We start from the raw sequence: 14,211 nt of genomic DNA, 5'->3' as shown, positions 1-14,211 counted from the left end.
ATAGCTTTCATGTCAGAACATACTACCTGCATGAGAAGAATATAGCTTTCTAGAAGAACCATTATTCTGATTGATAAAGGGTAGAAAAGAGAGATTTTCCAGCCATGGCTGGCTCGTCGACCTCTTCGACACAAGATCACTTCTGTAAACATTTCCTTCAGCTAAAATGAAAAGAAAGCCTTCCCAAATTTGATTCTCTGGGTTTGACCACTTATTCAGGCTCAGAAATCTTGCTTTTAACTGGGTGACTTGCTCTGAATATGCCTTTTAACATTCTGTCTATTATTATTTCCTTTGAGATATCCATATTTTCCTCACTGAGGATGGTGACTGAAGTCATGAAATTAAAAGATGTTTGCTCCTTGGAAAGAAAGCTATGACAAACCTAGACAAAGTATTAAAAAGCAAAGACATCACTCTGCTGATAAAGGTACATATAGTCAAAGCTATGGTTTCTCCAGCAGTCATGTATGGATGTTAGAGTTAGACCATAAAGAAGGCTAGGTGCTGAACAGTTGATGCCTTCTAATTGTTGTGCTCAAGGAGACTCTTGAAAGTCCTTTGGCCTGCAAAGAGAGCAAACCGGTCAATTCTAAAGGAAGTCAATGCTGAATATTCATTAGAAGAACTGATGATGAAGCTGAAGCTACAATACTTTGGCCACTTAATAGGAAGAAACTCATTGGAAAAAACCCTGATGCTGGGAATGATCGAGTTTAGGAGGAGAAGGGGGCAACAGAGAATGACATGGTTGGATGGCATCACAGACTCAACAGACATGAGTTTAAACAAACTCTGGGAGATAGTAAAGGACGGGGAAGCCTGGCATGTTGCAGTCCATGGGTCGCAGAGTCAGTCATAGCTGAGTGAATGAACAACAACGACATAGGATATTAAATATAGATCCTTGTGTGTGCATACACATGCACGTGTGCACACATGCATGCACACACACACATACACACACACATACTAGGACCTTGCTGGTCATCTATTTTGTAAATAATAGTTTGTATCTGCTAATCCTAAACTCCAAATTTGCCCCCCATACCCTTTTTCTCCTTTGGTAACTATCAATTTGTTTTCTATGTTTGTGAGTCTCTCTGTTTTGTAAATAAGTTCATTTGTATCATTTTTTTAGATTCCACATATAAATGATATCATTCCATATTTGGATATTTGTCTTTCTCTTTATGAGTTGCTTCATTTAATATGATAATCTCTAGGTCAATCCATATTGCTGTGAATGGTATTATTTTATTCTTTTTTATGGCTAATATTCCATTGTATATATGTACCATATTTTTATCCATTCATCTGTCAACAGACATTAAGATTGCTTTCACGCCTTAGCTATTGTAAATAGTACTACTAGGACCATAAGGGAGCATATATCTTTTCGAATTATAGTTTTTATTCAGATATATGCCAAGGGTTGTGATTGCTGGATCATATGGCAATTCTATTTTAGATTTTTAAGGAAGGTCAATAAGTTTTCCACAGTGGCTGCACCAGTTTGCATTCCCACCAACAATGTACTAGGACCCCCTTTTCTCCATAAGCTCTCTGCTGCTGCTGCTGCTGCTGCTAAGCTGCTGCTGCTAAGCTAGCATTTATTATTTGTAGTTTTTTTTTTTAATAATGGCTATTTTGATTGGTGTGAGGTGATACTTTGTTGTAGCTTTGATTTACCTTTCACGAACAACTATTGTTGTTGAGCATCTTTTCATGTGCCTGTTGGCCATCTGTATGTTTTCTTTGTAAAAATGTCTAATCAGGTCTTCTGGCAATTTTTTTCTTGGATTGTTTGCTATTTTGGTGTGTTGTTGTGATTGAGTTACATGGGCTGTTTGTATATTTTGGAAATTAAGCCCTTGTCATTTGCATGGTTTGCAAAAATTTTTACCCAGACCTAGGTTGTTTTTTCATTTTGCTTATGCTTTCTTATGCTGGCAAAAACTTATATGTTTCATTAGATTCTATTTATTTATTTTGATTTTTAGTTCTATTACCTTAGAGCTTGAACTAAGAATATGTTGCCATGATTTATTTATTTATTTCTCTATGCAAATAGACTCTCTCTTCTTATGGACACACAGTGTGATTCATTTCTCTTTGTGATTTGTGTTTTTGCTATGGAATATTTGTAGTTTAAATTCTTTGTAAGATCAGAATCACAGGCAGTTTCAACAAACAAATGTAATTACAGAATCTTAAAAATATGTTTTATTTAAATATATTATCTTATTTAATCAGAGTAGAGTATTTAAAAGGGTTTTTTTAAAGGATTGAAGTGAGTGTCATTTTCTTATTTATTTCACTCAATTACTGAGCTGGAATAAAGGTTAAATTCACTGAGACAAGGAGAGGGGTGAACACACACACGAACACACACAAACTCAAACAGAAAAGGAAAAATAATAACTTGGTAGTGGGAAATGCACCCTTTTGGAATATGCTAAAGCTACAAAGAAGAAATTAAACAACCAATTAAAATTAACATCTTATAAACATTGGGGAAACATTAAGGTAACAAAGAGATCAATAGTCACATGGGGATGCAGGATCCACGTCCCGTTTGATTGCATCCAGCTGCATGCGATCTTATTTTAACTGCCCCTGAGATTAGAGTTTATGCCTTTGGAGGACTGATGCCACAACCAAAACCTGTAATCCCGTCCTCAAGGTTATGCAACCTTCCTCATGAAAAAACAAATAAAAGGCAGCCGTGTGTATACGTTCAAAACATGTCTCAGATTCTTACAAAAAGGTAATTCAAATCCATTTCCTTTAGAAAATGAAAATCTTCTTTTCATTTTTGTGCAACTGAGTTATTTGGCTTTCTAATAAAAAAGAAAACAATAAACTAGAAGAGTTAGTAATGGGAAGGATGCTGTTAAGTACTTGGTGCTGCCATTGATTAATGTGGACAGGTACAGTGTGTGCTAATATTAATACATGGCATTAATTTGATAGTGTGCTTTGTATTGAAAGAGTCATTTGGTTTAATTTAAAACATGACAAAATCATGTTTATGAATATGGTAAATGTCAAAATGATGATTATTTGAAATGGAATTTTTTTACCGCGTGGGGAATACAGAAGCAATTTTCAAGTGATGGTACATAGATTTTATTTTATTTTTTAAATTTATTTATTTTAATTGGAGGCTAATTACTTTACATAGATTTTAGAGTTGCAGAATATGAAGAGTGGTCCTGAGGAGAAAAAATTGCATTGAGTTAAACTCACGTACCTATTCAGACCATGGGAGGGCCTTCAGCTAGGATAGTTTGGTACTCTGCATTTTGGATGTAGGCTAGAAGAGAAAGTATAGAATATATATGTGTATATATATATATATATATGGCATTTGCAGAAACTGAAGTGAAATATGTGTACTTAGCCCAATAATTTGAGAATCCTTCAACCCAGGTGTATTTTAACATGGAGAATTGCTTAATAAATGTCAATGCTTATTCTTGGAGAAGGAAATGGCAACCCACTCCAGTATTCTTGCTTGCAAAAATCCCATGGACAGAGGAGCCTGGTGGGCTACAGTCTGTGGTGTCGCAAAGAGTCAGACATGACTGAGCAACTAAGCATGATGCTTATTCATTTGTCCACTAATTTTCCTCTTGCTCCTCTTGTTCTATATATTATGCTCTGTTATCCTAGATTTTTTTTCATGTGTGATTAATTTTATTAGACCTACCACTTCCTGTAAACTTTTGAGAGGAAAATATTAAGAATGAATTCAACTTTAAGCATAAAATTTCTGTAATAAATGGCCAGAAAAAATTATACTGTGCTCACTGAGTTCATCCTGTTGGGTTTAGCAGACTCACTGGAGTTACAGATTACCCTATTTTGCCTTTTTTCTGTGATTTATACACTTACAATTGTGGGGAATGTTGGAATGATTCTCTTAATCAGAATTGATTCCCAGCTTCACACACCCATGTATTTCTTCCTGGCTAACCTGTCCTTTGTGGATGTTTGTTATTCATCCACCATCAACCCAAAGATGCTGGTAGATCTATTATCAGAGAAGAAGTCCATCTCCTTTGCTGGCTGCTTTCTGCAGATGTATTTCTTTATAGCCTTGGCCACAACTGAATGCATCCTTTTTGGGTTAATGGCCCATGACCGCTATGTGGCCATATGCAACCCTCTCCTTTACTCCTTGATAATGTCCAGGATGGTCTGCCTGAAAATGGCAGCAGGGGCTTTTACAGCAGGACTGTTGAACTCCATGGTTCTCACAAGTTGTATAAGCAGCTTTCCTTTCTGCAGTTCCAATGTCATCCATCACTTCTTCTGTGACAGTCCCCCACTTTTTAAGCTCTCATGTTCTGATACACGCCTGCATGAAAGTATTGTGTCTACTTTCGCTGGTGTGAATATGGTTGGAAGTCTGCTGGTGATCCTCAGCTCCTACTGCTACATTCTCTTCTCCATCTTCCGCATGCACGCAGGGGAGGGGAGGCGCAAAGCCTTCTCCACCTGTGCGTCTCACCTGACAGCCATCATGCTGTTCTATTCCACCTCCATCTACACTTATCTCAGACCTTCCTCCAGCTACTCCCTGACTCAGGACAAAGTGGCTTCCGTATTCTACACAGTGGTCATCCCCATGTTGAATCCTCTGATCTACAGCCTCAGGAACAGGGAAGTGAAGAAGGCTTTATGGAATGTGATTACTATGAAACAGATTCCTTCATTTCTGTGATTGATTAATTTTCTGAACTAAATAGAATATGCAATTTAACTTTCAGAAACTGGATCAAGCTTATCTTCATTAAAACTTAATCTGTATAATCATGTTCTGGTAATGTTCATGGACATGAGTACTGTTAGATATAACTTATCAAACTTATGTAAGATCATGAAACTTTTTTCTAATCATTGTATGTTTTCCTATAGATTTCTAAAATGTGATTTATTCATAAAGCTGTCTTGGTTATGGAAATAAAGGGTTAAGTATATGGAGATAACTTTTCCAATGTCACATGAATCTAGTTGTGTATTATATTTGTAATTGTCAGCTTTTTAAATGTATTTTTCAACATTTATGATCTGTAAAGGATTGTATATATCACATGTGCGAAAATGTTTTCAAAGTAGATTTCCACTTTATTAAATTAGGGTGGTAATGCTTAAATCAAAAATCAGTAATATCATTTAACTGCTATAGTAAACATGTGGACTTTCATTTCCTTTATCCCCATAAACACATACTTATTCATTAAGAATATATAGGAATTTGTTTAAATGTATTTTGTTTAGAAAACTGCTGTCTGGTTAGAAGGCACCAACTGCAACAGCTTTTCTTCTCTTCCCATCTTTTCTTCTCAAAAGTTTCCTGTTCTCTCACATTTCATCTCCCAGACTGATCCACATATTATACACAAAGCCACATGCAATCACAGTCAGCTATAGCAGAATTTAATCAATGTATAGTTCAAAGTGTGTAGACTGATCTTTGAAGGATAAAGCAGACTCATATCCTAAAAACAGTCTCAGGGATTCCCTAATTATGGAAATATTCTACCAGTCACCAATGAAATCCATTAAAGTTAATCTGTATATTATATTAAAGGTAAGCAATAATATATAGATGGAATGGAGTGGCATAGTAGAATTCTGGAGGAAATTTAGTGGGATTCAGGGCTTGCTAAGATGCTAACCACACTTAGAATTTTTGGAGAGATATTCCCTGTGGCTCTTCCCTTGCCCTTGCTGCTGAAATTGCTCCTGATAGAAGTTGCAATATCGAAGTCATCTGGAATATAACAAAGCAGATCCCATGACCTGTCATACCATCCAGTGCCCTCTGCTGTCCATATAGTCCAGCAGGGTCTGATGAATATTCATGTAGGCATGTAGTTAGAAGTTAGTATCTCCTTCTAATTTATTTCAGTTAAAAACATAGCTTCCATGTTGGCTCACTTGGTAAAGAATTTTCCTGCAATGCAGGAGACCTGGGTTCAATCCCTGGGTTGGGAAGGTCCCTGGGGAAGGAAATGGCAACCCGTTCCAATATTCTTGCCTGGAGAACTCCGTGGACAAAGGAGTTCAGCGGGCTACAGACCGGGGGTCCCAAAGAGTCAGACACAACTTAGTGACTAACATACTTTCAAGAACAGAGCTAGACTGAAGGTTAAATTCAGCCAGACATGTGTAGGGGTACACACACACACACACAAAGGGAAGAATCAGGATTTGGTAGAGGATTATGTAACCATTGGAATAAGCTAAAACTTCAAAGAAAGAGCAAATTAAATAGATCTTTTTTTTTTAATTTGGCAAATAAAAACTTTGAAATAGCAGAGAAATCAGCAAGTTCCATATAGTGTTTAATCACATCTACTTGCACATGATCATATTTAAATACTTCTGAGACTACAATTTCTGCCTTTAGAGGATTCACGACACAATTAAAACCTATAATCCAGTCCCCGTGGTTACCCAACCTTCTTTAAGGAGAACAAAATAAAAGGATAGCAAAATGCATATACTCAGAATGTGTCTCAATTTTTCACAAAGTGGTAATTCAAAATTTCACTGCTTTACATTTCACTTAAAACATGAAGATTGCATTTTTATGTTTTTGGGTTTTTTTGTGTGTGTACCTCACCTGAGTTATTAGGGATTCCAGTGAAAACAGAAATAATAGATTAGACGAGTTAGTACTGAGAAAAATGCTGTTCAGTACTTGGTGCAGTCTTTGTCATTCACTGCCATAAATAGTTATAGTGTGTGCTACCACACGGCATTAATCTGATAGCGTGCTTTGAAAGAAGAACACTTATTTGTGTGCCTTAATACACTACAATATCACCATTAATAATATGATAAATGCCAAAATATCAGTTATCAAACTGGGCTATTTCTTGCTACCTGGAGAACACACAAGTGATTTCCAAGTGACCATGCATACATTTTGGAGTTGAAGAATATAGAGAGCAGACTTGAGGAGAAAAAAAAGAAAAAAATGATTTCAGTTAAATTCAAATGCCTGCTCAGAGAATGGAAAAAAAAAAAAACTTCAGCAAGAATAATTCTGTACTTTGCATTTGGATATGGAAGGGAAAGAATAGAACATAGATGCTGCATTCGAAAAAGAACCTTAGGTGATGTATCTGTATTTAGATGAGTCACTTGTGGATCCCTCAGTCCAGAATTAATAGAGCCAATTACTTAATAAAATCCAATGCTTATTCATTTGTCTACTAGTTCTCCTCTGACTTTGTTTACCATGGTCTGTTGTCCTAGGTTTCTTTTCCATATATGTTTTACTTTATCAATATTTCTATTTCTGGTAGATTGTGCAATGGGAAATATGCACACTCAGTTTAAGTTTCAGCATACTGTATCTGTAATCATTGGGCAGAAAAAAATCCACTTCACTTACAGAGTTCTGCCGGGGTCCAGCCCTGGTGGATCCAGGGAATTCGAAGGGTGGACGGAGTTGGCGAGGAAAACTTATTTATTTATTAATATAAGATTAGATTAGGAAGAAATAGTGTAGTAGAAAGATTAAGTGGAGGAAGAGGGCTGAATAGCTTGGTTTACGTGGAAGACAAATAAAATTTCAGACAAGGAATTTGCACCATCTATGTTGGGCCACTGGCACTCGCTTGAATATCTAAGGGTGCCTCGCCTTAGGCTCCCTTTTAACAGCCAGGGCAAGTAAGTAGACTTGGCGAGCCTCCACGCCCCAGATGGAAATTCAGCCTGAAATTAAAGTAAAGAGGAAAGGGAGGGAAAGGGAGAAAGAGAGAGAGACACGGGGGAAACCAGTCCAGCGACTGGCTCTGGCCCCTATTGTTCAGAAGGCCTTTTATACTTTTGATAAAACATGAGATCAATGGGTAACACAAAGTTATGCAGCGTTAGCAGCCCAGACTCTTATCAAAACCAGGCTTTTCTCTCTGCATACCTAATTGTATACACAAGTCTTAGGTAATTTACATCATCTTCCAGCCAAAAGGGCCAATTAACATTTTACAGCCTTTTTTCTGATAAGGGTTTGTCAACCAGAAGACTTATTTGTGTTGATCTTCCCAAGGTCTGGTGCCACTCTCAGAAAGCATTAAATAAAGTCGCATTCTTACACAGCAAAGATACAGCAACTTATAACAAGTAGAGGGAGTACAGTGATTTACAGCAAAAGAGAAGCAATTAACTCAAAAGTCTAGTGTTGCTAACATCAAAACTACTATGTATCTTTTTCTGCATCCTGCTTACATTGAATAACATCCTTCCAGGTGTCTAAAAGATAAAGAATATGGAGGTCTGGCAGCAGTCATTGAGTCAACAGTGAAAACCCTCTACCAATATAATTTTTAACTCTTTAGAAAAGGCTCTGTATCTTTAAGATGCTTTCAAGCTTTGCGCCTCTCGTGGTTGGGGGGCTGTAAGCAATTCACAGGCTGTAAGAGGTCTGGGGAAACTGTTAGGCAAGCTAGAGAGCAATCAGAGGGGGTTAACTGAAACATCCCTTTCAAATGCAGAAGACTAAAGCCCTGAGTTGACTTTTTCCAGAGAATATTAGAAAAGTGGAAAAGCAGAGTACAAAAGCTGGCAGATTCTTATTTTTGAGGGGGTGGATGCTCAGGAAATTCCAGGGGGAAAACCTGAGGTCTGATTAGCCTTGCCATCAGAGCTCTTGCCGCACGACCTTGTCACGGGTGGAATTCCTCACGCTGGCTCCTGGCAGAGTTCATCCTGTTGGGATTAACAGATATATTGGAGCTACAGGTACTCCCCTTTTGCCTTTTCTTGGTGATTTACATGCTTACCGTTGTGGGAAATGTTGGGATGATCCTCTTAATCAGGATTGATTTCAAACCTCAGAAACCCATGTATTTCTTCCTGGCTAACCTGTCCTTTGTGGACGTTTTTCATTCCTCCACCATCACTCCAAAGATGTTGGTAGATTTATTATCCAGGAAGAAGACAATCTCTTTTGTTGGCTGCTTTTTGCAGATGTACTTCTTTATACACTTTGCCACACCAAATGCATCCTTTTTGGGTTAATGGCCTATGACTCTATGTGGCCATAAGCAACCCTCTCCTTTACTCCTTGATCATGTCCAGGATGGTCTGCATAGAAATGGCAGTGGGGGCTTTTACAGCAGGACTGTTGAACTCCACAGTAAACACCAGTTATGTAAGCAGCTTACCATTCTGCAGTTCCAATGTCATTCATCACTTCTTCTGTGACAGCACCTCCCACACACACACTTTTTAAGCTCTCCTTTCTGACACACGCCTGCATGAAAGCATCTTTTCCACATTTACCGGTGTGAATATGGTCGGAACTCTGCTGGTGACCCTCACCTCCTACTCCTACATCTTCTCTCATAAAGGTGTCATCCACCCCAACCATCTGTGGCCCATGTTGTTCATCTCGGTCAATAAATATTCATGTAGGCATGAGGTTAGTAGTTATTTTCTCCTTCTGATTAATTCCACTCAAGAACAAATGTGGAATAAAAGTTAAAATTACTCTGCTAAGGGGAGAGATACACAGAAACCCACACAGGGAAGGACAGTAGTATGGTAGTAGGTTATATACCCGTTTGGACTAAGCTGCTAACACTACAAAGAAAGAGACAATTAAATAACCATTTTTATTTATTTATTTTTTATTGTCACCCTGCATCTTTTTTTTAATTTTACTTTACAATACTCTATTGGTTTTGACATACATCAACATGAATCTGCCACGGGTGTACACGTGTTCCCCATCCTGAACCCCCCTCCCACCTCCCTCCCCATACCATCTCTCTGGGTCATCCCAGTGCAAGTCTACAAGCAATAAATGCTGGAGAGGGTGTGGAGAAAAGGGAACCCTCTTACACTGTTGGTGGGAATGCAAACTAGTACAGCCACTATGGAGAACAGTGTGGAGATTCCTTAAAAAACTGGAAATAGAACTTCCTTATGACCCAGCAATCCCACTGCTGGGCACACACACCGAGGAAACCAGAATTGAAAGAGACACGAGTACCGCAATGTTCATCACAGCACTGTTTTAACAGCCAGGACGTGGAGCCATTTTTAAATAAAGTGATGTTCATCCTGGCACTGTTACAACAGCCAGGACCTGGAGCCATTTTTAAATAAAGCGATGTTCATCACAGCACTGTTACAACAGCCAGGACCTGGAGCCATTTTTAAATAAAGCAAAGACTTTAAAAAGACAGAGATCAGGAGCCATGTTATGATGAAGATCACACTAGTGTTTGATTCCATCTCTCTGGGTGTGACCACATTTTAATTACTTTTGAGACTTCAGCTTCTGCCTTTAGAGGATTGATTCACAATCAAAATCCATAAATCAGTCCCCAAGTGCACCTAACCCTGTTTAAGAACAAAATAAAGGGGTAGCAATGTGTATATACTCAGAAGATGCCTCACATTTTTACAAAGAGCTGATTCATATTTTTACTGATTTTTATTTCATTTAAAACATGAAAACTGTCTTCATTTTATTTTTGTGCCTCAACTGATTTATTAGGGATTTTGACAAAAAAGAAAATACTTGACTAAAAAGTTAGTACTGAGAAGAATGCAATAAGAACTTGGTACTGTCATTCACTGCCGTGGACAGGTATAGTGTCTGTTACTAAATGGCATTCATTGGACAGTGTGGTTTGTGATGAGGATGGTTACTGGTTTACTACAGAATCATTCTTAACAATATGCTGTGCTGTGCTTAGTCACTCAGTCGTGTCTGACTCTTTGCAACCCCATGGACTGTAGCCCACCAGGCTCCTCTATCCATGGACTTCTCCAGGCACACATACTGGAGCAGGTTGCCTTGCCCTCCTCTTCTAAACAATATAATACATGCCCAAATTTTGGTTATTTGAAATGGGCTGCTTTTGCTGCTTGGAGAACACAAAAGCAATTTCCAGGTGGTGATGCATGAATTATTGAGTTGAAGAACATATAGAGTGATCTTGAGGAGAAGAAAAAAAAATGTATTTGAGTTAAAATTAAGTGTCTGTTCAGAAGATATGGGAGAGACTTCAGCAAGAACACGTCTCTATTTTATATTTTGTATGTGGGCTAAACGAGAAAGAATACAACATAGATACTGGCAACCCACTCCAGTCCGCTTGCCTGGAAAATCCCATGGACAGAGGAGCCTGGAAGGCTGCAGTCCATGGGGTCGCTGAGGGTCGGACACGACTGAGCAACTTCAGTTTCACTTTTCAGTTTCCTGCATTGGAGAACACTCCAGTGTTCTTGCCTGGAGAATCCCAGGGACGGGGGAGCCTCGTAGGCTGCCATCAATGGGGTCACACAGAGTCAGACACGACTGAAGTGACTTAGCGGCAGCAACTGGATTTGCAAAAAAAAAAAAAATTAATCTGAAATGAAATACGTGAACCTTGACCAGTCATTTTTTAATCCCTCAACCCAAATGTGATACAACTGCTTAATAAATTCCAAGAGTTATTCATTTTGTTCTACTAACTTAACTATTATGTCAGTTTCAGTATTTATTATGCTCTATTATCCTAGGCGTTATGTTTTCTATATGCCAACCACTAAAAATCATTCTACTATTTTCTGCAAACTTTGGGCCTAATGCAAACTTAAGCATATTATACCTGTGACACCTAATGTAAATTTAAGCATACTATACCTGTGACAAATGGCCAGAAAAAATTATACTCTGCTGACTGAGTTCATCCTGTTGGGCTTAGCAGACACACGGGAGCAGCAGGTTTTCCTCTTTTTCTTTTTTTCTGTGATTTACACAGTGACAATTGTGGGGAATGTTGGGATGATCCTCTTAATCAGAGTGGATTCCCGACTTCACACACCCATGTACTTCTTCTTGGCTAACCTGTCCTTTGTGGATGTTTGTTATTCATCCACCATCACCCCAAAGATGCTGGTAGATCTATTATCAGAGAAGAAGTCCATCTCCTTTGCTGGCTGCTTTCTGCAGATGTATTTCTTTATAGCCTTGGCCACAACTGAATGCATCCTTTTTGGGTTAATGGCCCATGACCGCTATGTGGCCATATGCAACCCTCTCCTTTACTCCTTGATCATGTCCAGGACCGTCTGCCTGAAAATGGCAGCAGGGGCTTTTACAGCAGGACTGTTGAACTCTGTGGTGAACACCAGTTGTGTAAGCAGCTTACCATTCTGCAGTTCCAATGTCATCCATCACTTCTTCTGTGACTGTCCTCCACTTTTTAAGCTCTCATGTTCTGACACACGCCTGCATGAAAGCATCTTGTCCACATTCGCTGGTGTGAATATGGTTGGGGCTTTGCTGGTGATCCTCACCTCCTACTGCTACATTCTCTTCTCCATCTTCCGCATGCACGCAGGGGAGGGGAGGCGCAAAGCCTTCTCCACCTGTGCATCTCACCTGACAGCCATCATGCTGTTCTATTCCACCTCCATCTACACTTATCTCAGACCTTCCTCCAGCTACTCCCTGACTCAGGACAAAGTGGCTTCTGTGTTCTACACAGTGGTCATCCCCATGTTGAATCCTCTGATCTACAGCCTCAGGAATAAGGAAGTAAAGATGGCTTTATGGAATGTAATTACTAGGAAAATGGTCCCTTCACTTCTGGGATTGTTTGGTGAATTTTCTGCATTAAATAGAGTACACTGAAATTTGAAAAGCTAGACTCAAGTTAGTTTTTCATTAGAATATTTTCAAATTAATCAAATCCATTCATATTCACATACATGTATCCAATTAGATATAAGCAAAGTTACCAAAGTTATATGTAAAACTAGGGAAGTGTCATCTAATCATTCTATATTTATTTTGGGTTCTTAGAAATAGGGATAACTAATAAAGAAATTTGGACTATGAAAATAAGCAATTCAGTATTTAGAGTCAAAATCGACAATATCCCATGAAACCAGCCATGTAGAGTATTTGCAACTGTCAATTTATTTTTTCCTAATGCATGTTTTTTCACAATTTATAGTTTATGAGAGAAGTGTTATATCCAACATATATCAAACTTTTTAAACTTTAAAATAGATTCCAGTTTTATTTATGGAATTATTTCCTGCAGAGTTGCTTAAGTCTAAATTCAGGATTATCCTTTTAATAGCAACAGTAAACATGCCAACTATCATTTCCTTTATCCCTGGAAAAACACACATATCTGTTAAAGAAAAAATATGAATTGGTGTAAAAGAGTGCTATTTAAAAAACTGCTGTCTGACTCTGAATGCACACATTTATGATAGTTTTTCTTCTATTCTTTGTTTTCTTCTCAAAAGTTCCCTACCATTCTGTCACTTACTCTGTCCCAGATGATATTAGTACCTAAACACAAAGACACACACATACTCAGCTAATCACGTTTCAAAGGAAAATAAACAGTATACCGTCAAGAAGGTAAAATGCAAACGGCTAAGTGTAGAGGAATAAAAACTCCAATGTAAAGGAGCTGAATTATGTGAAAATATGTAGGCTGTAAAGGTTAATGTGCACATAACTTCACTGCAAATGCGTAGTGGCAGTGGCAGTGGTAGTTGTTTGGTTGCATCCGATTCTTTGCCACCCCACGCACTGTAGCCTGCCAGGCTCCTCTACCCAAGAGATTCTCCAGGCAAGAATACCGGAGTAGGTTGCAAATATATAACTTATTGCAACTAGATAGCTTTGTTGCCAATCTGTAGCCTTATAGAAATAATTTTAAAACAAATAGTTTTATTGAAACTATATGGGATGTATGTCAAATGAAAAGTGCGGCACCAGAAAACAGAAATGTGGTCATTTTTTGCTAAACTGAGATATAATTTACTGCCTTGGATGGGAAATTGATGTGTACTTATGTTAGTGTTCTCTTTAAACTCTGTGATACTAGCCCTTCTGTAGACACATTTGCTATGTCTACAACTCTGAATTTGTGAATTGGGCTCAAAGCGTTAAATCTCCTGAAATTCTATTATCATGTTTCCCTTTGTTATAAAATAAATAAGATGTAAAAACATAATTTATTAGTCATGGTTGCATTGTGCGTGTCAGTCATGAACTCATGGGTAAAGGAGAACAGAAAGATGAAGAATGCATACATACTTTTTATATATCTGTTTGATTATCCTCTATCTCCCTGATGTTTGACTTTAAATTTTCTCCAGTCAATACTGAGGAAGATATGGAAAACAATTCCCAGTCTAAAAAAATAAATTAATAAATAC

General features: G+C 38.0%; 2 protein-coding genes and 1 pseudogene across 2 annotated transcripts; all 3 read left to right on the top strand.

Annotated features, from left to right (window-relative positions):
• Positions 1-3,787: 3,787 nt before the first annotated feature.
• On the top strand, positions 3,788-4,732 carry LOC138093080 (olfactory receptor 5F1-like). The gene has a single exon (XM_068989174.1). The coding sequence runs from the start codon at positions 3,788-3,790 to the stop codon at positions 4,730-4,732; it is 945 nt and encodes a 314-aa protein (XP_068845275.1).
• A 4,094-nt stretch (positions 4,733-8,826) lies between these two features.
• Positions 8,827-9,511, top strand: LOC138092262 (olfactory receptor 5F1-like; annotated as a pseudogene).
• A 2,166-nt stretch (positions 9,512-11,677) lies between these two features.
• On the top strand, positions 11,678-12,661 carry LOC138092261 (olfactory receptor 5F1-like). The gene has a single exon (XM_068988070.1). The coding sequence runs from the start codon at positions 11,678-11,680 to the stop codon at positions 12,659-12,661; it is 984 nt and encodes a 327-aa protein (XP_068844171.1).
• Positions 12,662-14,211: the final 1,550 nt, after the last annotated feature.

This window comes from Capricornis sumatraensis, chromosome 16 (assembly GCF_032405125.1).
Source record: "Capricornis sumatraensis isolate serow.1 chromosome 16, serow.2, whole genome shotgun sequence".
In the NCBI taxonomy this organism is placed as follows: Eukaryota; Metazoa; Chordata; class Mammalia; order Artiodactyla; family Bovidae; genus Capricornis; species Capricornis sumatraensis.
Note: the sequence above shows the minus strand (reverse complement) of the source record. Positions and strands in the feature narration are given on the sequence as shown.

Bases quoted from the DNA above. Each gene is read 5' to 3' on its own strand.
- LOC138093080 (XM_068989174.1), top strand. From the start codon at position 3,788: ATGGCCAGAAAAAATTATACTGTGCTCACTGAGTTCATCCTGTTGGGT.
- LOC138092261 (XM_068988070.1), top strand. From the start codon at position 11,678: ATGGCCAGAAAAAATTATACTCTGCTGACTGAGTTCATCCTGTTGGGC.